Raw genomic sequence first — 27341 nt, forward strand, 5'->3', positions numbered from 1 at the left:
CCTGCATCAAGGAGCACAGGAGGTGTATCCGTTTGGGTTACCCAGAGAAATCGGCAGTGGCAGAACATTACATTCACATTGGCCATAGGATTAACTTCGTTGGCACAGAACTACAGTGCCGCGCCATTTGCTTTTGGGGCCATCTGGTAAAGGAAGCCATTGAAGTAAAACTAGAGGAAAAGAATTTTAACAAAGACAAAGGTCTTGCTCTAAATAAGAACTGGAATTTGATTCTAGACAAGGTGGGTCAGCGGAAACCTAATTAGATGAGGACTGACTGATCAGGAGAGGCGGACGATAGGCGTATAAATACCACTGGATTAGACATGCCCAGGCATCAACCTTGATGAAGATGGCAGAGTTTGTCCTCAAAACATCGGTTAAAATCAATACCTGTACTTGGCCCAAGAAGAGTTTATTCATTATATACTCCAGGAAAGCACTAGACCCTATCTTGATCTAGATTACTGTTTTTAGATGTTTGTGGAATTTAAGTTTTAATGTTTCATAGAGTGTAAGGTATCCAGTCTTATTGAAGGCCCAGTGAATCTCACCTAGGCTGTCTCCAATGCGAGTATACAGGTAGGGAACCAAAACTCTGCACATCCTCACTAATACACTATCCGCGTATTCAAGAGGACATAGAACTTTAACAGCATGGTGTTGGAGGCCTCAATACTGTGACCAGAAAGTCAGATCTTAGACACCTTCCAGGTAGCTTCAGCCATAATAGCAGGTTACTATTGCAACCAGTGGCCTTTACAGGCAAAATCAGATCCAATACCACTAGAGGTTTATGCCCAGCTAAATTAATGGATAGAAGAGGTCCTTAAATGTTGGTACTTCAGCTAATGCAGTAATCTTCCACTGTCAATGTATCCCACTTTTTAAGAAAGGAGGGAGGGAGAAAACAGAGAACTATCGACCTGTCAGCCTTACATCAATAGTGGGGAAGATGCTAGAGTCCATTATTAAAGATGAAATAATGGCATATCTAGATAGCAGTGATAGGATTGGGCCGAGCCAGCGTGGATTTACCAAGGGTAAATCATGCTTGACTAATCTATTGGAGTTTTTCGAGGATGTAACCAGGAAGTTAGACAAGGGAGATCCAGTGCATGTAGTGTACCTCGATTTTTAGAAGGCATTTGATAAGGTCCAACATAGGAGATTGGTGGGTAAAATCAAAGCTCATGGATTGGGGGGAAGACATTGACGTGGATAGAAAACTGGTTGGCAGATAGAAAGCAAAGGGTAGCGGTGAATGGGTGTTTCTCAGAATGGCAGGTGGTGACTAGTGGGGTGCCACAGGGCTCGGTATTGGGACCACAGCTGTTTATGATTTACATCAATGATTTAGATGAAGGCATTGAGAATAACATCAGCAAGTTTGCTGATGATACTAAGCTGGGTGGCAGTGTGACATGTGATGAGGATGTTAGGAGAATTCAGGGTGACTTGGATAGGCTGGGGGAGTGGGCAGATACTTGGCAGATGACGTTTAATGTGAATAAGTGTGAGGTTATCCACTTTGGGAGTAAGAACAGGAAGGCAGATTATTATCTGAATGGTGTAAAGTTAGGTAAGGGAGAAATACAAAGAGACCTAGGAGTCCTTGTTCATCAGTCACTGAAGGTGAATGAGCAAGTGCAGCAGGCAGTGAAGAAGGCTAGTGGAATGTTGGCCTTTATTACAAAGGGAATTGAGTACAAGAGCAAGGAAATCCTCTTGCATTTGTACAGGGCCCTGGTGAGACCACACCTGGAGTATTGTGTACAGTTTTGGTCTCCAGGGTTAAGGAAGGACACCCTGGCTGTAGAGGAAGTGCAGCGTACATTCACAAGGTTAATTCCTGGGATGTCAGGACAGTCTTACGCAGAGAGGTTAGAGAGGCTGGGCTTGTACACGCTGGAATTAAGGAGATTGAGAGGGAATCTGATTGCAACATATAAGATTATTAAGGGATTGGACAAGATAGAGGCAGGAAATATGTTCCAGATGCTGGGAGAGTCCAGTACCAGAGGGCATGGTTTGAGAGTAAGGGGTAGGTCATTTAGGACAGAGTTAAGGAAAAACTTCTTCTCCCAGAGAGTTGTGGGGGTGTGGAATGCACTGCCTCAGAAGGCAGTGGAGGCCAATTCTCTGGATGCTTTCAAGAAGGAGCTAGATAGGTATCTTATGGATAGAGGAATCAAGGGATATGGGGACAAGGCAGGAACCGGGTATTGATAGTAGATGATCAGCCATGATCTCAGCATGGCGGTGCAGGCTTGAAGGGCTGAATGGTCTACTTCTGCACCTATTGTCTATTGTCTATTGTCTATAATGTATATTATGTGCTCTATTTCCAACTGAAAATGAGAGAAGCCATCGAAGCAGCCAGAATCTTTCATTTTAAACAATATAATTATATTTGTTCTTTTCCAATTTATGACTGATGACGATCTATATGCAGTTTCGAGCAGCTGTAAATCTTTTTCTTGATCTATAAAAGAGTCGAAGAATAAACTTAAAATGGACACTGACTAATTTAGCTGCATAAATGACACTAAATAATAGGCTGCCAATGTGGTGGGCAGGAGATGCTAACTCTTTTGGAGGAGAAAATGGTTGAGGACTAAGGGTATAAGGCTGGCCTGAAATAAGGAACTCATTGTGATGAGGAGCAATGAAAGAGGCTTGTCCTATCCATTATCCTTCAGCAAGATTCTGTCTGTCAACCCTCAGGAGCCACAGTGATTACTTTCTGTTGCAACATTCTTGACATTGAACTCTTCCCCCATCCTGTTTGTGCACTTTCTCTCCAGTTTCAAATGCTATTAACCTATCCACCCAATCTTTCTCCCACTCATCCACTGTCATTTCTCACCACTCCTTTTCTCACCTCTATTCTCAAGTAAAAAAAACTACAGATGTTGTTAATATTCAGCAGGGTCAAGCACCGGCTTTCAAGGGTAACATATGAAGGTTGATAATCATCCATCAGAACTAAGAAATATTGGAAATTAAAGGTTTTTAAAGATGAAGAGGAAGGGGAAAGATACAGGGAATATCTCTAAATGGTTGAAAGCCAAAATGGTGGAGGTGGTATGTGCTGTCAGCAGTGCCTGGGAGAGTATAGTGAAAGTGATTTAATCACTGCTTTTCACACTGGGTGAAATATAAATAGAAAGAAATGAGTGAAGATGACTGTTAGAGAAAGAGAAAACAAAAACAAAGGTAGAATTGTGAACTGCAAAACACTGTGCTGGAAATCTGAAATATAAGGAGATGCTAAAAAGTGCCAACAGATCAGGTGATTTAGTTACAGAAAAATTAACATAATATTACAGATAGATAACCTATCATTAGAGCCAAATAGCTCTGGCACAAACTGAAATAGCTGATTATCTGAAATGGTTGAATTCATAGTCAAGTCATGAAAAATCATACCTTGATGACACGTTACTTGTTGATAGTGGTCAGTAACAAAAGAGGACTAAGACACTGAGGTTGCTATAAATGTGGGATGGAGAATTAAAGTGAGAGGCAAATGGAAGTTTGGACTCACCTTTGCAAGCTAAATGAAGGAATTCTCCACTGTGGAGAAAAAACTTTTCACAAGCAAAAAATCCAGTTTTCTGAACTGAAGGAGCTATATATATCAATGGTTTACTTGAAAAGAATAGTTGGGTGTCTGGAAGGTGGAAGTGAAAAGGTTAACAGACAGGAACTGCATCTCCTGTAGTAGCAAGGAAAGCTACTGCTAGAAAGGGGGTGGGATTATATGCAGATGGAAGAGAGAACCAGGGAGGGAACTTTCCCTTCAAAAAGTAGTGGAAATTACAGTAATTATGTGCATTTGCTAGGAATTTCTTTTGCTCCTGTCTATTCTCATGCAAGCTATATATTAGGCCATGCCTCTGTAAAAAGTTACTACAGGTTTGAGGGCAACATGGGGAGAGGGTTGTGGGTGCGTAATTGTTGAGTAGGGAGAGCTCTTGGTGGTTGATGATGGTGCAGTTCCAGGCGGTGAGCTGAATCATACTCAACACAATGTCCTTTAGGAAAATATATCCCTGCTCTGTTTGACCTAAATGTGAGAATAGCTCTTTATCTGGCTAGCTTTTGCTAGCTTTCATACAACCAATAATGGAAAATAATTAGATAATAATTAAATAATTAAATAGACAGAGGTTTGAAAAAAAAGTCACTAGTTCCTGTGTGAAACGGCTCTTTAAATTACATACTTCATTAGGAAAATTTGACAGTCGACTGGTTGGAAGAAAGACAAATATTAATAGCCCAATTTAATTCCTGATGTTGGTATCAATTTACAAAAAATGACTTGTCCAATGAGAAGACAAAGGATCTGAAGTAGTTTATCTACTCAACTCTTGTAGCACATTGGAGAGGAATATAGAATTAGTATTTTAGGACAAAGAATTTATGTTAGAAATTGATGTCAGCTTTGAAAAATCAAAGTTTTACTGGCCCTTTGAGGAAAACCCTTTCTAGGCAGTTACAATAGTGTTGTTATTTTTTAATAGTTTATTCTAACTGGTGCTAATTTATAATCTGTCTGCTTTGACATAAGAACTGTTTAGTTTAATAATTAAATAAAAATATAATTTTCAACACATTTTCAGTGCACATTGAAAATATCTCACTTGTTTGCTGCCATGGATTGTAATTTCACAATTGTCAAGCTACAAACAATTTGTTACTATTAATTTAGAGATCATAAGCCTGAAAGATATTTTGCACCAGAAACCAAATCAATGTTTGAATTGATTTTAAAACCACAATAATAAGTGATTTCTTATGCAGTTCTGTGGCAACAATTCTTGTAAGAAATTACATGATGTACATATATCTGATTTACAGTGACTGTTATGCTAATACGGAGATCAATGTGAGATTACACTTGGCTTCAGCAGATAGGACTTATTAATTTGTGTATGTTCATCTCCAGGAATGTCCCAGTGGGATAGTAAATGAAGAGACATTCAAAGAGATTTATGCACAGTTCTTTCCCCAGGGTGGTGAGTATTTATAGAGATAACACCAATACTTGTATTAATGCAAAACTATTAATTTATATTGCACTCCTCATATTGGCTCAAACACATCCATACTAATGAAAACGTTCTGAAAATGTAATTATTGCTGGAACAAAGTAGCAGCTACATCCTGTACATGGCAAAATTTCACAAATAGTTACGAGATAATATTTATGAGCCATGATAGTTTAGCGGTTGGTGAGATGCTATCACGTGGGAGTTTGGAGATCAGTTTTGATGCCACCTGTAAAGAGTATGTACATGCATAGGTTTTCTCCAGGTGCTTCCCTTTCCTCCCACATCCCAAAGACATACTGGTTAGCAGGTTAATTGGTCATTGTAGATTGTCCTATGATTGGACTAGGGTTAGATATGTGAGTGGCTGGGTGGTGCAGCTCGTTGGGCAGGAAGGGCATATTCCATGTTGAATCTCTAAATAAATAAATAACCAGGAAATTAGTTTTAGTCATACAGGTTTCCCCCGCCATCCAAAGGTAGAGTATTCCTATGAAACCATTTGTAAGCCAAAATGTCGTAAAACGAAGAAGCAATTACCATTAATTTACATGGGAAAATTTTTTGAGCGTTCCCAGACCCAAAAATAACCAATCAAATTATACCAAATAACACACAAAACGTAAAATAACACGAATATATAGTGAAAGCAGGAATGATATGATAAATACTGTATACAGCTTATATAAAGTAGAAATATTGTATGTACGGTGTAGTTTCACTTATCAGAATCAGGAATACAGCGAGCCAAAATCGATTTGGAGAAAAAAAATCGGCACGTACACCCATGCGCATGTACACTTCTACACACGTACACACATGCGCACACAACTGCCAGCACAAGGCTTCACGGTCATGGTAGTCTTCCTCGGGGTAAACACACATTTAAAGCAGGTGTTTTTTTCTCGGAAAAGCGAAAATCCTCTTTGGTTAGCAAAAACAGGTATTAATGTAGGTCTTTCGTAACAGTGAGCTGTTGTAAAGTGAACATTTGAAAAATGGGGACCACCTGTATTGGTAGAGTGCACTAAAATTTCAAATATGAAGTGCACAAGTCTCTGAAATGGATCTTGAACTTCACAGCTCTCTTGAGGAGTGCAAGCAAAATTAGGTGAAAGCCAAGCATGTGCAAATGGTTTAAACCAGGAATGGAAAATATTCATTGGAGCATTTTATTGTGCAATTTCTAGAAAATTTGACAAAATAACACCTATGACTGCGTTCCTGTACATGGTTCTAACTCCATAATCAAGTTCGCAGACACCACGGTGGTCGGCCTCATCAGAGGGGATGACGAGACGGCTTACAAGGATGAGGTCCAGCACCTGGTCATGTGGTGTGTCACCAACAACCTGGCCCTTAACACCCAGAAGACCAAGGAGATCATTGTGGACTTCAGGTGTGCTAGGAGCCACACTCACATCCCCAGTTACATCAACAGAGCAGTAGTGGAGCATGTATCATGCTTCAAGTTCCTTGGTGTCCACATTTCCAAGGATCTCACCTGGTCCCTGAACTCCATCCTGATCAAAAAGGCACAACTACGCCTTTATTTCCTGCAGAGCATCAAGAAAGCTCACCTCCATCCCAGGATACTGATGGACTTTTACCGCTATACCACTAAGAGCATACTCACCAAATGCATCTCAGTGTGGTATGGCAATTGTCCCGTATCAGACCACAAAGCACACCAGCGTGTGGTGAAAACTGCCCAGCGGATTATCGGCACCCAATTGCCCACCATTGAGAACATCTACCATAAGCGCTGCCTTGGCAGGGCGAAAAGCATTATCAAGGATGCATCTCACCCTAACCATGAATTTTTTACTCTCCTCCCAACTGGTAGGCGTTACAGGAGCCTCCACTCCCGCACCAGCAGGCACAGGAAGAGCTTCTTCCCTGAGGCTGTGACCCTGCGCTGAGCAGTATTGCATCCATATTGTACTGTCTCAGTACTTTTATATTTGTGTGCTGTAGCACTTACTTTTTATTTGCAGCTATTTTGTAAATAACACTATTCTTTGCATTTCTGGTTAGATGCTAGCACCATTTCATTGGCTTTGTATCTGTATTCGGCATAATGACAATAAAGTTGAATCTAATCTAATTTAATCTAATCAATGTTTTCAAAGCCAATAATATCTCACACATAGAACAGAAAATTGTATTTAAGTTTAAACGATGTTAAATTGATTCTAGGAACTTTACACTCAAGGCGAAATATAAGGCACATAGAAATTAAATAATTTTTTTGTGTATTTATTTCTAGATATCAGAATCAGGTTTATTATCATTGGCACGTTACATGAAATGTGTTAACTTAGCAGCAACAGTTCAATGCAATACATAATACAGAAGAAGAAGAAAAAAATAAAATAATAATTAATAAATAAATAGATATACCAATTACAGTATGTTTATTGAATAGATTAAAATTGTGCAAAAACAGAAGTACTGCATATGAAAAAATGTGAGGTAGTGTCCAAGGGTTCAATGTCCATTTAGGAATCAGATGGCAGAGTTGAAGAAGCTGTTCCTGAATCACTGAGTGTGTGCCTTCAGGCTTCTGTACCTCCTACCTGATGGCAACAGTGAGAAAAGGGCATGCCCTGGATGCTGGAGGTCCTTAATAATGGACACTGACTTTCTGAGACACCGATTCTTGAAGATGTCCTGGGTACTTTGTAGGCTAGTGTCCAAGATGGAGCTGACTAGGTTTACAACCTTCTGCAGCTTCTTTCAGTCCTGTGCAGTAGCCCTTCACCCATACCAGATGGTGATGCAGCCTATCAGAATGCTCTCCACAGTACATCTATAGAAGTTTCTGAGCGTATTTATTGACATACCAAATCTCTTCTGTTATGATACGGCAACAATGAATATAGAATTGACAACTTAGTTTTTTATAAACAAAGAAACATTTATTTAAACTCAGCTCGACAACAAATGAAAAATAAACAAATGACTAATTTAACCGGAAGTTAACTGCTATACGGCAACTCAAACAGTTCTTAAAGTGATAAATGCGAACACAGTTCTTAAAGCGATAAATGTGAACAGAATTCTTAAAAGAGGTAAATGCAAAAGTCCAATTGATTTATACAGTCAATTAGGAGAGACTTTCCTGAAGTAACGAATTCCTCGACGACATGATGTTACTGCTGATCCCAGCCGAAATATGCCTTGGCCGAAGGATTTATAACAAAGGAATTAAAAACAGCTTAAAGGAACTGACCTTTTCCTTGGCGAATAACACTGCTGCAATCCTTTCTGCTCTTATAGCAGGGATTACCTCAGATGCAGGTTACTGTCTCTTTGAACGAAGATTAAATAAGTTGATCCTGTATTACCGCCAACAACACCAACTTTACATGATCCTTCGGGTTTCCGTATTTTGATAAATTCTTCACTTTCCGATTGGACTAAAACTGGCAGTGTTGTGACAAAACTGCCGGCAATAACCTTTGAGACTTAAGATAGAAAGTAAAACTCCACTTTAAAACAAAACTGCGTCATGAGACGAATACACAGCATTACAGGGTAACTGACGAATTAAACAACAAACTGACCTGCGTCACAGCAAGACTTTCCCGTTTTATACCTGTTGAACCAGGCCATCACATGACATCCCACTGGCAGGAAATTACACCACCCCACCATCACAAGACCATTACATCATGCTCACCAGATACTCAATTACATCATGGTCATAAGACAGTCACAAGATACCCATGGGGTATGTAACACTTCAAACTCCTAATGAAGTATAGCCGCTGTCTTGCCTTCTTTATAACTGCATCAATATGTTGGGACCAGGTTAAATCCTCAGAGATCTTGACACCTCTTCTCACTCTCTCTACTTCTGATCCCTCTATGAGGAATGGTATGTGTCCATTCATCTTACCCCTCATCTTATGAACTGAGAAATATGTTAAATCCACAAAAAATTGGATCTTACATATTATGAAGCCAACAATGGTTTTAGCTTGCATTTGTACAGTTCATTTGAAGCAGAAGTAACATAAACTATTCACACTCCTGGCTTTCACCTAACCTTACTTGCACTCTTGCAAAGGTGTCAAATGGTTGTACAGTTAAAGATACAATTCAAAGACTTGTGTATGGGATACAATATTATGCCTCAGGAGTTAAAAGAGACACTAAGTCAAAGAGAAAGTTAGAAAGGGTAACTGCTATGTTCATTAAAAATTAGTTTTGAAGAGAGATATGGAGAAATTGTAGGAAAGATTTTGAAGAGAGGCACTACAGAAAGACACTGAAAATCAAACATAGAAAACTACAGCACAGTCATACTGTGGCCCACCTACTCTCAAGTTCATTTCAATGCTTCTCTCCCATATAGTTCTCCATTTTTCATTCATCCATATGCCTACCTAAAATTCTCTTAAATATCCCTCATGTTCCTGCCTCCACCACCATGCCTGGCAGTGTATTTCTTGCATTTACCACTCTGTGTAAAAAAACCTACTTCTGATATTTCCCCTATACCCTCCTCTGATCACCTTAAAATTATATTCCCTCATAATAGACATTTCCACCCGGGAAAAGGAGCTGGCTGTCCATTCTATGCAACTTATCATCTTAAACAGCTCTGTCAAGTCATCTCTCATCCTCTTTTGCTTCAAAGAGAAAAACTGTAGCTTGATCAACCTTTCCTCATAAGATATGCTCTCTAATACAGGCAGCATCCTGGTAAATCTCCTCTGCACCTACTCTAAGGCTTCCATATCCTTCCTATAATTAGACACCAGAACTGAACACAATATGCCAAGAATAGTTTATAGAGCTGTAAAATTACCTCATGGCCCTTGAACTTAAATAATATCTCACACAATATCTCCTCCAACTAATGAAGACCAACTAATGAATGCCTTCTTAACCATCCTATCAACCTGTGTGGCAACTTTGAGGGATCTATGGGCTTGGAACCCAAGATTCCTCTGTTCTTCCACACTGCTAAACATTCTGCCATTACCCTTGTACTGTGCCTTCAAAGTGAATCACTTCATACTTCTCCAGATTGAATTCCATCTGCCACTTTTCAGCCCAACTCTATATCCTGTCAATGACCTGTTGTAACTACAACAATCAGCTACACTATCCACCACACCACCAAACTTTATGCCATCTTCAAAGGTACTCACCAACTCTTCCACTTCCTCATCCAAGTCATTTATAGTCACAAAGAGCAGGGATCTCATGCCCACCACCAACATAAGACCCACTGGTCTATAATTTCCAAGATTATCCACGTTGCCTGTTTTGAACAAAGGAATAACATTTGCCACCTTCCAATTAAACTAAATCAGGACATTTTCAATACAGAAACTTAACTCTTAGCTTTAGGTGAACGTATACAGTTGGCAGTTTGTGTGTGTTTTCCCTACACTGAGTATTGTACTATGTTTTTATTCTGTTTGTTATTTGAAAGATCTAGGGAGGGTCGTGTTAGGGGAGTGGAACATTCCAGAATGGAACTTTTTTTAGTAAGGCCAGAGACAGTTCTGATGAAAAGAAGCCATATACAAAATTTCCTACTCAGGCAGTAAACTTAGTTGAAACTTGTAAAGCTTATGATATCTGACTTTTTTCAATCCTGGAATGTTCAAAGTAGTGAGGGGTTGTGATGTGATGATAGAAGTGGGTGAAATTGGCCAATTGGCACTCATTTTTAGGAGAATGGGGCATGTACGGCTTAAGAGATCTTGAAACAGTCAATGCTGAGAGGCTCTTTTCTTAGACTGGGGAATTAAAATCTAGGGGCATAATCCCAGGAAAAAAGGATTCTACATTTTAGACAGAGATAAACAGAAATACCTTCAATTCTGTCTGCAAGTACTCAGAATTCTTACCCCCAGAGGGTTCTTGTTGCTCAGTCATTAAGCTCAAAGCTGAAATGGAAAGATGTGTAGGCACTAAAAACAAAACAAAGAATATGAAAATTGGACAAGAAAATAGTTGAGATAAATTAGCAGCCATGAATTTGTTGAATGTCACAGCAGGCTTGGGTTTCCAAATGTTTCTACTTCTCGTGTTTTTCTGGTTTTAATTTCACATGGTAAGTTGAAAATTATGGTCAAATGCCATCAGTTCATTCATTATGTTGTTTATTACATGACCAAGATATCAACAAATATGCTCATGCTATACTGGCCATATAAAACACTTTTTTTTTTGCATTAGGAACGTTCCCTCCTTAACCCTGTACATTCTGAAACGGATCCCTAAATAATAGTCAGGAAGAGGTTCCTTCTCATCTATAATCCCACAGAATTCCCACACAAATGCATCCTTTGAAGGAGCTCATCCTCACAATTCTAACACCTTACTACTTACAAGTTATTTAAAATTCTATAGCCATCTCAAAAAATGGGAGAATATATTTATTGAAATAGCAACATGAATGTGACTATCTCTAATTGAGGAGCAATTTATAATTCAGTTAGCTGCATAGTCACTGTGTCTCAACAAGAAAAGAATTTTGTCTCATCCTAAAAGCTCCTGATAAAATCTGATAGAGAGGCAATGAAAAATGACAGTGACCAAAAATGTGATGAATTGTAAGGGATATTTACTTTGCAAGATTAAATTGAATATATGCCTTTTGCTAGACAGTTATGGCTTATTTGAATTTCCTTTATCTTTTATAGATTGTGTCAGTTCTCTCTGATGTCAAATCCAATAAAGTTCATTAGAACTGAAAGTTTTACAGCATATAATACATTTCAACTTTCTTGTTAAGTAATACATTGTTGTCCATTCCAGATGCAACCACGTATGCACATTTTCTGTTTAATGCCTTTGACACAGATCACAATGGTTCAGTAAGTTTTGAGGTGAGTTTTATATTTTGTATAACTTACTGAAGTTGAGAATTAGCACAATTTTAGTCTCTTGAAGATCTAAAGCTATACAAAAGTGACCGGCCAGTATCTTGCTTCTTATCAAAATATGTTCCTTGAAATAATGGCCTTTTGTCAGTTTTCTATGTGATTGTCCCAAAACAAAATCCAGCTCACATTATTAGGCTGTAACTGCAGCTGTTCACAGAAATTAGAGTATTCACAGCACAGGAGAAATGCAGGGAAGAAATGGTTTGACACGCAAGTCCCCCAACGTGTGTGCAGAGGAGTAAACTCAAATGAATCTTGTTATGCCAATGATTCAAATGCGTATGTTTTAGAATCTTCACCTTGGCCAATAGGTACTACCTGTGCTAACGAAAACTAAAATTTCAGGAACATGAAGTGATTCATGGGAGAGGAACAAAGAGAACGGTGGTTGTGGAATGGGCGAGGGTAGTAGGGTGGAATGTAACCATTCTCAGTTGACTGGGGGTTGTAATCTGTCAGAGCCAGTGGTAATTAACCTCCTGGAACAGAACTTGAGGGAGAGTGAGTGATCTAGTTGACAAATCAATGATAGAGTTCACAGTGAGATTTGATTAGGGAGGATAAAATATTCAAATCAGAAAAGAGAATCCTTTATGTATTGTAGCATTACTTCCACAGATGCTAGACTTGTGTGCATATTGGTATTATAAGAGATAGCAAGATTAGCAGTACTGCTAAGATTCAGGTTTCAGTTCATGGGATGTTGTCCCGACTCCAGGGAAAAAGGGAAGTGTTTTCATTGAAACAGTCCACATTTACAATAGGTAACAGTCAGTGTCTGGATTAATTGATTAAATACAAAGTCTGTAAACAGAGGGTTAAACTAAGGTGAGCAGTGTGGAGGTGAGCTAAATTTATCATCTTAAATGGAAAACACAAGACAAGTGGGAGCATTGCTTGGATAACAATTAGCAGAATGTATTAGAAATACTCAGAAAGAATTATAAAAAGTATTGAGCGATTAATTACATCAGAGAAAAAACAAACTTAAAGGAGCTATATATGATTGAAAGAAGCAAGATAAATGAATAACTCATATTAGAACATTGAACATCGAACAGTATGGCCCCATTGCAGGACCTTCATCCCACAGTGCTGTGCCTAACTTTTAACCTACTCCAAGATCAATTTAACCCTTCCTGCCACGTAGCTCTCCAATTTTATTCATCCATGTGCCTATCTAAGAGTTTCTTAAATCTCCCTAATGTATCTGTCTCCACCAGCAGTGCATTCCACACTCCCACCACTCTATGTGGTTAAAACCTACCTCTGTTATTCCCCCTATACTTTCCACAAGTCACCTTAAAATTATGCCCTCTCTTATTATAAATAAGGTGGCTGTCCACTCCATCTATACCTCTTATCATCTTATACACCACTATCAAGTCACCTCTCATCCTCTGTCATTCCAAACAGAAAATCCCCAGCTCACACAACCTCATGAGATATCAACCTGGTAAATCTCTTCTGCACCTTCTCTAATGCTTTCGCATCCTTCCTATAGTGAGACATAGAAACATAAAAACATAGAAAACCTACAACACAATACAGGCCCTTCAGGCCACAAAGCTGTGCTGAACATGACCCTACCATAGAACTACCTAGGCTTACCTATAGTCCTCTATTTTTCTAAGATTCATGTACCTATCCAGGAGTCTCTTAAAAGACCCTATCGTATCTACATCCACCAGCGCCACCAACAGCTCACTCCACGTACTCACCACTCTCTGCGTAAAAAACTTACTCCTGACATCTCCTCTGTACCTACTTCCAAGCACCTTAAAACTATGCCCGCTCTTTCTAGCCATTTCAACCCTGGGAAAAAACCTCTAACTATCCACACGATCAATGCCTCTCATTATCTTATACACCTCTATCAGGTCACCTCTCATCCTCCGTCGCTCCAAGGAGAAAAGGCCGAGTTCACTCAACCTATTCTCATAAGGCGTGTTCCCCAATCCGGGTAACATCCTTGTAAATCTCCTCTGCACCCTTTCTATAGTTTCCACATCCTTCCTGCTGTGAGGCGACCAGAGCTGAGCACAGGACTCCAAGTGGGGTCTGACCAGGGTCCTATATATCTGCAACATTACCTCTTGGCTCCGAAACTCAATCCCACGATTGATGAAGGCCAATGCATCGTATGCTTTCTTAACCAAAGAGTCAACCTGTGCAGCAGCTTTGAGTGTCCTATGGACTTGGACCCCAAGATCCCTCTGATCCTCCACACTGCCAAGAGTCTTATCAGTAATACTATATTCTGCCGACATATTAGACCGACCGAAATGAACCACGTCACACTTACCTGGGTTGACAACCAGAACTGATCACAATAATTCTAGGGTGATGTAACCAGAGTTTTCTAGTGCTTCAACATCACCTCCCAGCTCTTGAACTCATTCTCCCAGCACACGATATGCCTTCTTAAACACTGTATCAATTAGCGCGGCAACTTTGAGGGATCTATGGATGAGGATCTCAAGATCCCTTTGTTCTTCTACACTGCTAAGAAGCCTACCATTACCCCCTGTATTCTGCCTTCGAGTTTGACCTTTCAAAGTGAATCACTTCAAACTTCTCTGGAACAAACTCCAACTGCAGATTCTCAGCCCAGCTCTGCATCCTATCAATGGTAACCTTCTTCACTAACCACAACACTGCCAACCTTCATGTCATCTGCAAACCTACTAACCCACCTTTCCATTTGCTTATCCAAGTCTTTTATAATAATCACAAAGACCAGAGATCCCAGAACAGATTCCTGTGGAATCTCACTGGTCAATGATATGCAGGATGAATATTCTGAATGCATGTAAGCAGACTGGACCCCATGTTTCCCACGTTTTAAGTGTGCTACCATGGGGCACCTTGTCAAATACCTTACTGCAGTCCATATATACCACATCCACTGCTCTACCTTTATCTTTGACTTTGAAAAACTTCTATAAATGCACAGCAGGAGAGTATCCTGACTGGCTGCATCACAGCCTGGTATGGAAACACGAATGTCCAAACAAAATAAGCCTAGAAAAAATAGTGGACACAATCCAGTGCATCACAGGCAAATCCCTCCACAGCACTGAGCACATTTACAAGAGTGCTGCCACAAGAAAGCAGAATCCTTTAACATGGACACCCACTATCCAGGCCATGATCTCTTCTGGCTGCTGCCCATCGGGAAGGAGGTATTGGCACCTTAGTTCCCACACTATCAGGTACAGGAACAGTTATTACCTTTCAACTATCAGGCTCCTGGGCCAGCATGGATAACTTCACTCACCTGAATTATGAATTGATTCCACGATCTATGGACTCACTTTCAAGGACTCCACAAATTTTCTTCTCATTATCTTGCACATTTTGTCTTCTTTTGCCCATCAGTTGTTTGTCAGTTTTTCTACGTAGTTTTTCATTGATTCTATTGCATTTCTCCGTTCTGCTGTGAATGCCTGCAAGAAAATGAATCTTAATGTAGTGTACGGCAGGATATACATACTTCGAAAATAAACTCCCTTTGAACCTTTGAACTTTGAATCAATTCACTTCGTCGCTGCTCACAGAATTCAGTCTTGTGAGGCACGATCTGCCTCTCACAAAGCCAAGCTAACTATCCCTGATAAGACTATGCTTTCCCAAATGCTTGTAAATGCTATCTCAAAGAATCATCTCTGATAGTTTGCCCAGCACTGATGCAAAACTTACTGGTTTATAATTCCCAGGAATAAATAGATTTGAAAGGTCATCAACATGAAATGTTATTCTCTCAGAATATTATAACAGGTTAGGTAAATTATATGTGGTGAACTAGAACATCAAAGCACAATCATGGTAATGTCATCTGGATATAATTATACAGCAGATAATGGAGATCCATGGATTATTATTCAATTCTCATACAATGGGACTGCCCCCCTTACCTATTATCTGTATTCAACCTGAACCCATCAGGGTGTGCTGAAACTAACCAAGACTCACAGATCAGGATAACTCTGCTGTTTTTTTTAAGTTTATCACAACTGTGCAACACTGCAACCAAATAGAAATGTAAATCCTACAAATAGCATAAAATTAAAATAGCACAAGTCTACAAAATATATATTGCAGGAAATATTTCAACTATAACGTCAAACTGTTCACTACTACAGTCTTTGTATTTCAACAATCTTACAGCTTATAACAATGTTAACTCTTAACTGTAACAGTAACCCCTGCCTCAGTACATAACATTTCATTCAGTTTTAGACCCACTCATCCAGATGATTAAACAAAGCAGTAGGTTTCTAACTGTACTGGAGGATCTAACCTGTGTGCAATTTCCTTACAAGCAGCCACAATTCCACACCCCTCTCCAACTCCTTGCTTTCACAATACAAAAGAATGCCACCTATGACAATTCATTGGCATAATCCTCTCCCTTTGTAATTGCCCCTTTTATGCTCACTTTATTTGTTATCATCTAACCAGTGTAATACAACTTGTTTTTGAAACATAGAAACATAGAAAACCTACAGCACGATACAGGCCCTTCAGCCCACAAAGCTGTGCCGAACATGTCCTTACCTTAGAGATTACCTAGGGTTTGTGGTAAACTATGTATACCTGTCTGGACATGCCCCCTGCTGACTGCTCCTGTGGCTCCTCCCACAGACCTCTGTATAAAGGCGATTGGGGCATTGCTCCCCCCTCAGTCTTCGACATGTCGTAATCCCTTTTTCGCTGTTAATAAAAGCCTATCGTTCACTTCCAGTCTCCTAGAATTATTGATGGTGCATCAGGGTTACCCAAAGCAAAGCTTTTTCTAAGCTTCATGTACCTATCCAGGAGTCTCTTAAAAGACCCTATCATATCCGCTTCCACCACTGTCACTGGCAGCCCATTCCACACACTCACCACTCTCTGCATAAAAAACTTACCCCTGACATCTCCTCTGTACCTTCTTCCAAGAACCTTAAAACTGTGCCCTCTCATGCTAGCCATTTCAGCCCTGGGAAAAAGCCTCTGACTATCCACATGATCAATGCCTCTCATCATGTTATACACCTCTATGAAGTCACCTCTCATCCTTCGTCGCTCCAAGGAGAAAAGGCTGAGTTCACTCAACCTATTCTCATAAGACATGCTCCCCAATCGAGGCAACATCCTTGTAAATCCCCTCTGCCCCTTTTTCTGTTTTCCACATCCTTCCTGTAGTGAGGTGACCAGAAGTAAGCACAGAACTCCAAGTGGGGTCTGACCAGGGTCCTATATAGCTGCAACATTACCTCTTGGCTCCTAAACTCAATCCCACGATTGATGAAGGCCAATGCACCGTATGCTTTCTTAACCACAGAGTCAACCTGCGCAGCTGCTTTGAGTGTCCTATGGACTCAGACCCCAAGATCCCTCTGATCCTCCACATTGCCAAGAGTCTTACCATTAATACTATATTCTGCCATCACAGTTGACCTACCAAAATGAACCACTTCACACTTATCTGGGTTGAACTCCATCTGCCACTTCTCAGACCTGTTCTGCATCCTATCAATGTCCCACTGTAACCTCTGACAGCCCTCCACACTATCCACAACACCTCCAACCTTTGTGTCATCTTCCCTTTTATCAATTTAAATGTAAAAGGAAGTGGAAGGGAATAAAAATACCCAATAAAAGTTGGCTTTCCTAACATGATTAAGTAGGGTTTGGTCAGCTCCATGATAGATCAGTCTGTGAAAGGATCATGTTTCATTGTTGTTATATTTTTCTTGTATTATGCATTACCATGTCATATCACTGGGCGTTGTCTCAAATATCCCCATGGTGCAAAGACTATCACAGTTATTTAAGTCTGATGTGATTCATGTGTGACTGACCAATCAAAGAAGGACAGATAAGCAGCTCTCAAGAATGCACAAAATGGTCCAATGCCTGGGGGAAGTAACCTACTAAAACAGAGGGAACTAAGGAACAGCAGCAGTTGCTAACAATGCTGATAAGGGGAGGAATCTAGCAGAATGTTCCATGGGACGGCCTGGGACAGCAATGTTCCAAAATGTTGAGTGCTCAGGAGACTCTGATGTGAGAAAGTGGAATTCCCGTTTCAATTTTTTCTGTCCTGCAGGAACACTCTGTGACAGTGCCACCTTGTGGTGATATTTAAGTACTGCCATTGGCCTGAGTTCGATTTTTTGACACATTTCTAACACCTCTGTGGTGAAATGTGTTCTTACGGAGCCACCTAATAATGCTCAATGTTGGTTCCTAAACTGAGAATTTGTTTAATTCTTGATTCTCTATCATTTTAGGATTTTGTCCTGGGTCTTTCTGTTTTACTTCGTGGGTCAATACAAGATAAACTAAAATGGGCTTTCAATTTATATGACATAAATAAGGATGGATATGTGACAAAGGAGGTAAGATACTCACTACACTTTAACAGTGTTGAAAAAGAGTCTCCAGGCACACTGGCCAAAAAATGTTATGAAGTGGTTCTAATCTCTTGTGTTTATTGATGAGTGGTGATTCCCTAGGATGTCTTTAATGTCTCTCTTCACTGACAGGTACCATTCACCACAGAAAATTCTCCTTCCGTGTGCTATTAACTCTTGTATTTATAATAATGTTATTATATATAAATCACTGACCTTTTAATAATGTGATGAATGCAACATCTTTAGAGCCAGAAATATAAAGACAACACTTTGTACAGATAACGATCATCTAATCTATTTACTGATGATCACTGTTGTTGTGTGAATGAAGTGACCGGAGAAAATTGCTGATTGATACAAAGTAGCTTCTTTATTCGATAAAACAAGGTACAGCAGGCATCATATGGAGACGCTTTCAGTTGAAAGATCTGCTGGCCCAACGTAGGGCTCAATATTTTATGTGCCAAACATCAAAGGACAACTCCAAATTTACAATGTATGGACAATGCTTTCTTTGAAACTGCACACAACCTTCACCCCTCCTGATTAGCATCCACACCACAGACATCCAAATTAATTTTAATCAGGATTGTCTGGTCTGGGATTCACTGTTGGTGGGAGTCCATTGTTCAGAGCTGCACTCCAAATTAAATCCACAATACATATTCAGATGTGAAGACCGATAGCCAGCCAATTGCTAAATGTTAATGTCCTAAACCCAAAATTTGCTCCAACAATCACAAAAGCTGATACTTTGGGAGTAAGCTGTTACTTTGGGAGTTAATTTGACTTTTGTATAGTATTTCTTTTATGAAGTACAAGCCTCAATGTCTCCCTTCTCCTCCCTTAAAGCAGCAGTGCATCTTTACTGTGGAGCTCCATAATCACCTTTAATTAATTTGAATTTCACTCAAACAATGCTTGTTTCTAAGCAAAAAAAACATCAGAGGTAGAGGAAATGCTAATTAATACAAATCAGTATGCCATTAAACATTTTCTTATGTTTGGTGTTTGGATCAGGATTTCAGTAATCTTCTAATTAAATATACAGTTCAAAAACAATAATGTCATGTGACTACAACATCTGTAGTAATGTTTTTTATATTGGGGTGATGCCACATCCATTTACCTCTTCTCTATACTCTTATTGGTAAGGCAATGCACAGTGGAGGCAGGATCAAACCACTCCATGCAACAGTTGACAACATCATTTTGTGCCGTGTCATATGATGTAGGTGATCATGGTCCCTTGATCATGATTGTTCTTGGCAAAGTTTTCTATAGAAGTGGTTTGTCATTGTCTTCTTCTGGGCAGAGTCTTTACAAGGCGGGTGACCCCAGCCTTCTCTGCAGAGAGTGTCTGCCTGGCATCCGTGGTCGCATAACCATATGTATCAGCTGCTCCCATATGTATCCACCACCTGCTCCCATGGTTTCATGCAACCCTAATCAGGGGGCTAAGCACCTTGCCCAAGAGTGACCCACAGGCTAATGGAAAGAAGGAGAACCTTACACTTCCTTTGATATAGATGTATCTCCACCCTACCACCCAGTTACAAAAGATGGTGGAATGCAAGAAGAACGAAGCCTGAGAGGTTTCTACCAAAACACACTTTTTAATCTTCCTCCTGTTCTCAGTTCACTTCAAGGTCCTGCTTTTACTGTTGCAGGAGCTATAAACTGATGCATCTACATCTCAATTTTGCCAACACTGTGTTAATGTGAAAATAGTTTGATAACTAAGATCTTCTCTTGATAATATTTAATTGTGGTGGGCAGGGAAGTGGTGGCCTATGACCATCTCTTTTCACCTGATGTGAGATGCAAACACAATTGCAGTCCACTGTTTATTCATTTCCATAGATGCAACCTGACCTACTGAGATCCCTGAGCATCTTGGGTGTTATGTTGAACTGCAGTTCACAGAATTTGATTTCTGAAGATTAAGGTTCCAAGGCTAAATACAAGATCTGCAGTGAGACAGGAACAAAGTATTGCTACAGTTGAGATATCAATTGTCCATCACATGGTTAAATAAATAGTTCAATTTTCAGAAAAAAAATCTTTGCCTTTCATAAGTATAATGTCAAGTGTTTTAAAACAAGTTCTAGCAAGAATTTTTCAGAGCTGGAAACCACAAAGGAAATCTGCAGAATATTGAAGCCAATGGAAATAATGAAAGATAAGACCTGTACAATATATATCATACCAGTGGTAATATGAGAACAGAACAACTTCAAGCTAAGTGCTTTTAAGCAATCATCCATCAGCAAAAAAAAAACACTCAGAATACTGCAGTTAGATTGGAACAAACTGTTTTTCTTTTATTCCTCAAAAAGTTGCTTTGACATAATATTAAATAAGTTGAAAAATGATTACATGGTTACTGCAGGTAACACTGTCAATATTCATGAAAGAACAAGTGAGAATCCTAAATACTGGATCATATCAGATTCAGATTTATATTTTGCATGTACATCAAACCATACAGTGTTTGTGTTAACATACTCAAATATGTGCTGAAAGCAGCCCACAATGTACACACACACACACACACACACACACACACACACACACACACACACACACACACACACACACACACACACACACACACACACACACACACACACACACACACACACACACACACACACACACACACACACACACACACACACACACACACACACACACACACACACCCAGGACAGGCTGCCTCTGGTCTGCACTTATACCTGAAGAACCAGGGGGAGGATAAGTCAATAAGCTAGAACAAGATAGAGATTTAGTGAAGTCAAGACCTCGTTGACTATGATGAAAAGCTTAAGAATGAGCATTCAAAGTAAAATAGTTTATTGTAGTTTTAATTTTCATAGTTCATAGCATTATCGAGCAATAAATCATGGATACAAGCCAATCAGCCCAACCAGTCCCTGCCAATCTTGTTGTCCACCTAACTTACCCCATTTTCATGCATTTTTATCCATATCTCTCCAGGTTTCACCCCTTCCATCTACCCATTCAATTGTTTCTTAAATTATACTGTTGTACCTGCCTCAATAACTTCCTCTGGCAGCTCATTCCAGATACTCACCACCCTTTGGATGAAAATGGTGCCACTCAGACCTTTTCCCCCTCATCCCAAATCTATGCTTTGCCAGTTCTCACTCATATTCAACTGTCGCTACACTTACGCAAAGTGTTGGAAACTTGATGGGTCAGGCAGCGTCTATGCATACAAATGATTGGTCATCATTTTGGATCAGAACCCCTATTTACTGACATTTATTGTGTCAATATGCATAAAAACCACATACATCCATCTTTATATGGAATAAGGTAGCTGATTATGTAGTGAAGTTAGAGACTGGCAGGTATGATGTTGTGAACATCATTGAGTATTGACTGAAAAAAGATTGTATTTGGGAGCCTAACATCCAAGGATACACATTGTATCTAAAGGACGGGCAGCTAGGCATAAGGGGTGGGGGTGGCTCTGTTGGTAAAAAGTGAATTTAAGTCCTTAGAATGAGTTGATATAGGATCAGAAGATGGGAGTTGTATACAGACCTCCAAACAGCAGCCAGGATGTGGGCTAGAAATTACAATGGGAGATAGAAAAGGCATGGCAAAAGAGCAATGTTACGATAGTCGTGAGAGATTCCAACATGCAGGTAGAGTGGGAAAATTAGGTTGGTGCTGGATCCCAAGACAGAGAATTTGTAGAATACCCACAAGAGGGCTTTTCAGAGCAGCTTGTGCAGTTAAGCCCACAAGGGGATCAGCTATTCAGGATTGGGCATTCTGTAATGAACTGGATTTGATTAGGAAGTTTCAGGTAAAGGAACTCTTAGGAAGCAGTGATCATAATACAATAGAATTCACCCTGCAATTTGAGAAGGAGAAGCTAAAGTCAGATGTGTCAGTATTACAGTGGAGTAAAGGGAATTACAGAGGCTGGAGAGAGGAGCTGGCCAAAGCCGATTGGAAGGGGGCAGTAGCAGGGATGACAGCAGAGCAGCACTGGCTGGAGTTTCTGGGAGCAATTCGCAAGACACAGGATAGATACCTCCCAAAGAAGAAGTATTCTAAAGGCAAGATAACACGACTATGGCTGATAAGAGAAGTCAACGCCGGCATAAAAACAAAAGAGAGAGTATATTATAGAACAAAAATTGGTGGGAAATTAAATGGTTGGGAAACCTTAAAAAACCAACAAAAGGCAACTAAAAAATCCATATGGGGGGAAAGATGAAATATGAATGTGTGCAAGTCAACAATTCAAAGAGGACACCAGAAGTGAGAGCTTTGACCAGTGACCAACCTCGACATTGGAAGTTTTGAAAACAGCTAGAGGTCATGGTCCATTTAGTTACCAATGACATGGGTAGGACAAGAGATGATGTTCTGCATAGGCAGTTCAGGGAGTTAGGTACTTACAGAGTACAAGAAATGCAAGAGAACTTAAGAAAGAAATTAAGGAGGCTAAAGGATTGCTCTAGCCGACAGGGTGAAGGAGAATCCTAAGGGATTCTACAGATAAGTTAAGAGCAAAATGATTGCAAGGGACAAAACTGATCCTCTGGAAGACCAGAATGGTAATCCATGTGTGGAGCCAAAACAGATGGGAGAGATCTTAAATGCATTTTTGCATCTGTCTTTACTCAGGAGACAGATACAGAGTCTATAGAAGAGGGACGGCATCAACGTCTTGGACCCTTACAGATTACAGAGGAGGAGATGTTTGCTACCCTGAGGCAAACCAAGGTGGATAAATCCTCAGGGCCTTATGGTGTTCTCTCAGACCACATGGCAGGCAAGTGCAAAAATTGCCAGAGCCCTTGCAGAGATGTTTAAAACATTCTCAGCAACAGGAGAGGTACAAAAGGATTGGAGGATAGCCAATGTTGTTCTGCTGTTTAAAAAAGTTTCTAAACAGAAACTAGGAAATGATAGGCTTGTAACACTGACATCAGTAGTGGGAAAGTTATTGGAAGGTATTCTAAGGGACCGGATATATAAGCATTTGGATAGTTATGGACTGATTAAAGATAGTCAACCTGACTTTGTCCTTGGAAGGTCATGTCTAACCAATCTTAAAGAATTTTTCGAGTAAGTTACCAGGAAAGTGGATGAAGGCAAGGTAGTGAATGTTGTCCACATGGAAGGCTGGTCAAGAACACTCAGTCACTCAGCATTCTGGATGGGTTAGTAAATTAGATTGGACACTGGCTTTGAGGGAGAAGCCAGAGAGTGGTAGTAGTGGGTTGCCTTTCTGACTGGAAGTCTGTGACTAATGGTGAGCCACAGGGATCAGTGCTGGGCCCTTTGTTGATCTGGATGATAATGTGGTTAACTGGATCAGCAAATTTGCGGATTACACCAAGATAGGCTGTAGTCAGCATGTTTTTTTTTAAGGGGAAATCTTGCCTGACAAATCTGTTTGAATTCTTTGAAGAAAGAACAAGCAGAATAAACAAAGGAGTTATGTACTTGGATTTTCAGAAGGCCTTTGATAAGTGCCACACATGAAGCTGCTTAGCAAGATAACAACCCAGCAAAGATACTAGCATGGACAGAGCATCAGCTGAATGGCAGGTGACAAGCAGTGGGAATAAAAGGAGCCTTTGCTAATTGGTTGCCAGTGATTAGTAGTGTTCCGCAGGGGTCAGTGTTGGGACAGCTTCATCTTACATTGTATGTTAATGATTTGGATGATGGAGTTGATGGTTTGTGGCCAAGTTTGCAGATGATACAAAGACAGGTGGAGAGACAGCTAGGGTTGAGGAAGCAGGGAGGCTGCTGAAGGACTTGGACAGATTGGGAAAATGGGCAATGAAGTGGCAAATGAATAGTGTTGGGAAGTACATGTTCATGCACTTTGGTAGAAGGAATAAAAATATAGATTATTTTCTAAACAGAAAATATTCAAAAATCTGAAGTGCAAGTGGACTTGGGAGTCCATAAAGGTTAATTTGAAGGCTGAGTCAGTGGTGAAGAAGGCAAATGCAATGTTAGCATTCACTTCAAGAGGTTCCTATGGTAGGGGAGTCTTGGATGAAAGGAGACAGCCTCAGTATACAGGGAATTCCATTTAGAACTGGGATGAGGAGGGATTTGTTTCGCCGGAGAGTGGTGAATATGTGGAATTCGTTGCCACAGGTGGCTGTGGAGGTCAAGTATTTGGGTGTTTTTAAAGCAGAGAATGATAGCCATGAAATACTTCTTAAATTTGAAGACCAGAACAATTTTGAAGTATTTCCGGTAATCCTCTAAATTCTGAGCAAGTTTGATTTCTCTGCTTTTCATTTCATTCCCACTAAAAACTAACCTCAGTGCTTTGTTTGTAAATTGTTATTATTAAATGATTCTCTACCTCTGTTGATTATGCATCTGTACTCCCAGATACCTCTATTCATTTTTACAAAGATCATATTTGTTTTATTTGCTATTTAATATGTATCATGCTATATTATTAATAACAAAATTAACCTGTCAATTTCATGCCTATTCTTCAAATTTAGTGATGTATTATTATATTTTTTACAATCCTCCTTGGTAATGGATATACAGTATATTGTTTTATTGTTTGGGTAATTTAAAGATCGAAGTACTCATCACTGGCACCTTCCTCTTCATTCCCTGGATGTTGTATGAATGTCTGGCTTAGGTTTTATCTTGCTCTTATTCACCTGGGGCCTAATACAGAGGCTGAACTGATGATGCACATTCTGCAAATTAGATTTTGCTGGAATTTTAGGTGACTACTCAGCTACACTTTTGAAATGTGGCACTACTTAAAACTGTTGAGATCTTTTGAAGTGACACAGGAGACTGCAGATGCTGGAATCTGGAGGAATAAACAAGATGCTGGAGGAGCTCAGTAGGTCAGGCAGTATCTGTGGAGGGAAATGGGTGGTCTATGCTTTGAGGTGTGATCCTTCCTCTGGATCAAGTCTTGATACACACCCATACACTACGACTGCCCTCCTCTTCAGTCAAGGGAATTCTGCTCATATTTAGAGAGGAAACAGGGAGCAGCTCAAGTCATGTACAGTTTGTTCACTGAGAAGTATTCTACATCTAACTCAGTGCTTCCCAACCTATTTTAGCCTTTTCATACTTGCCAACGCCCCTCTTAAGCACAATATACTTTCCGGCATCTCCATGATGTAATAACATTTCTACGATATGCTAGCGTGAGAAAGATGATTCTGTTTTAAATTTTTATTTGACTTTAAACCTAGCTTACACAGTCCTGTGCTCTGTACAGCAGCTTCGATATCAATGTGATTGTTGAGCTTGATGGCTTGAGCAAGAGTTGAAATATCTGGTTCAAGCTGTGACAGCAAAAGCCTGAAGTCCCCATGCGTAAAAATGTCCAAGCAGTTCCTGTTTTTTGAGAGTATGTGGTCACTGCACTGAAGCCTCTTTCAACAAGGTAGGGGGGGTAGAAAGGCAATAAAGAGCAGTTTTGCTCTTCTCCAAAGACCAGGAAACTTCGTATGACAGTGTAGCCACATACCACAAAAGCTGACATTTTTGAAAAGCATGTTTGCTTCTTCATCTTTCTGAATTTTGATAATTTCTTCCTGCAAGTTCTCTTCCTGTCCTTCCACCTTGCCAAGAAATGGGCTTATTACCCAGTCCAGAATTTTCAGCTTGTTCAAAACTTTGAACTGATACTGAAAATCCTTCTTTGGTGGCTGCAGGTGTAAACAGTACTCTGGCACATCACCTTCTGTGAAAGAGAGTGCCACCGTTTCCATGCAGGGAAACTGTGTACGTTCTTCTCCCAATGCTTATGTATTTCCAATTTTCTATTAAAAGTGGACATTGTACTTTCTGCCTGGTTTAATTAAACTGAACTTTTTGCCATGCAGTTTCATATTTAGTATGTTCATTTCATCATACAGATCAGCTAGTTATGCCATATCTCCATGTAGAAGTTCAATCTTGTTTCTCAAGCTCTTATCAACTTTGAGCAAAAATTCAGCTACAGTGTTAAAAAGATCAGAGAAACATTTTAAGCAGCAGCCTTTTGACAGCTAACACACTTCATTGTGAAGAAGCAAGTGTTCAAACTCTTCGTTATATTGGTTACTTAGAGGGCCAGGCTTTAGATGTTTCAGAAAGGACAGGGAGGGAGGCAAAAGAGGTGGGGATGTGGCATTACTGATCAGAGGTAGTGTCAGAGCTGCAGAAAAAGAGGAAATCATGGAGGAATTGTCTACTGAGTCTCTGTGGGTGGAAGTTAGAAACAGAAAGGGGTCAATAACCCAACTCTCCTCTTTGTTTTTTATAGACCACTCAATAGTAACAGGGACATTGAGAAGCAGATAGGGAGACAGATTCTGGAAAGGTGTAATAATAACAGGGTTGTTGTGGTGGGAGATTTTAATTTCCCAAGTATTGATTGGCATCTCCCTAGAACAAGGGGTTTAGATATGGTGGACTTAGTTAGGTGTGTTCAGGAATGTTTCCTGACACAATATGTAGATAAGCCTACAAGAGGAGAGTCTGTACTTGATCTGGTATTGGGAAAGGAACGTGGTCAGGTGTCAGGTCTCTCAGTGGGAGAGCATTTTGGAGATAATGATCACAATTCTATCTCCTTTAACACATCATTGGAGAGGGATAGGAACAGATAAGTTAGGAAGGTATTAAATTGGAGTAAGGAGAAATATGAAGCTATCAGGCAGGACTTGGAAGCATAAATTAGGAGCAGACGTTCTCAGGGAAATGTACCACAGAAATGTGGCAAATATTCAGGGGATATTTGAGTGGCATTCTGCATAGGTACTTTCCAATGAGACAGGGAAAGGATGGTAGGGTACAGGAAACATGGTGTACAAAGGCTGTTGTAAATCCAGTCAAGAAGAAAAGATTATGAAAGGTTCAAAAAACTAGGTAATGATAGAGATCTGGAAGATGATAAGGCTAGCAGGAAGGAGATTAAA

The 27341-nt window shown here is 39.9% G+C and overlaps 1 protein-coding gene across 10 annotated transcripts in view; it reads left to right on the forward strand.

Annotated features, from left to right (window-relative positions):
* The window catches only part of kcnip4a (potassium voltage-gated channel interacting protein 4a), a 1148311-nt gene that overhangs the window by 1112006 nt on the left and 8964 nt on the right, over window positions 1-27341 (forward strand). For all 10 annotated transcript variants that reach the window (XM_073064912.1, XM_073064910.1, XM_073064911.1 and 7 more), the window contains 3 exons: window positions 4955-5024; window positions 11844-11914; window positions 18253-18360. In XM_073064912.1, coding sequence (XP_072921013.1) covers window positions 4955-5024; window positions 11844-11914; window positions 18253-18360 — 249 coding nt within the window. The remainder of the gene's footprint in view (window positions 1-4954; window positions 5025-11843; window positions 11915-18252; window positions 18361-27341) is intronic.

Source organism: Hemitrygon akajei, chromosome 13, assembly GCF_048418815.1.
Source record: "Hemitrygon akajei chromosome 13, sHemAka1.3, whole genome shotgun sequence".
Lineage (NCBI taxonomy): Eukaryota > Metazoa > Chordata > Chondrichthyes > Myliobatiformes > Dasyatidae > Hemitrygon > Hemitrygon akajei.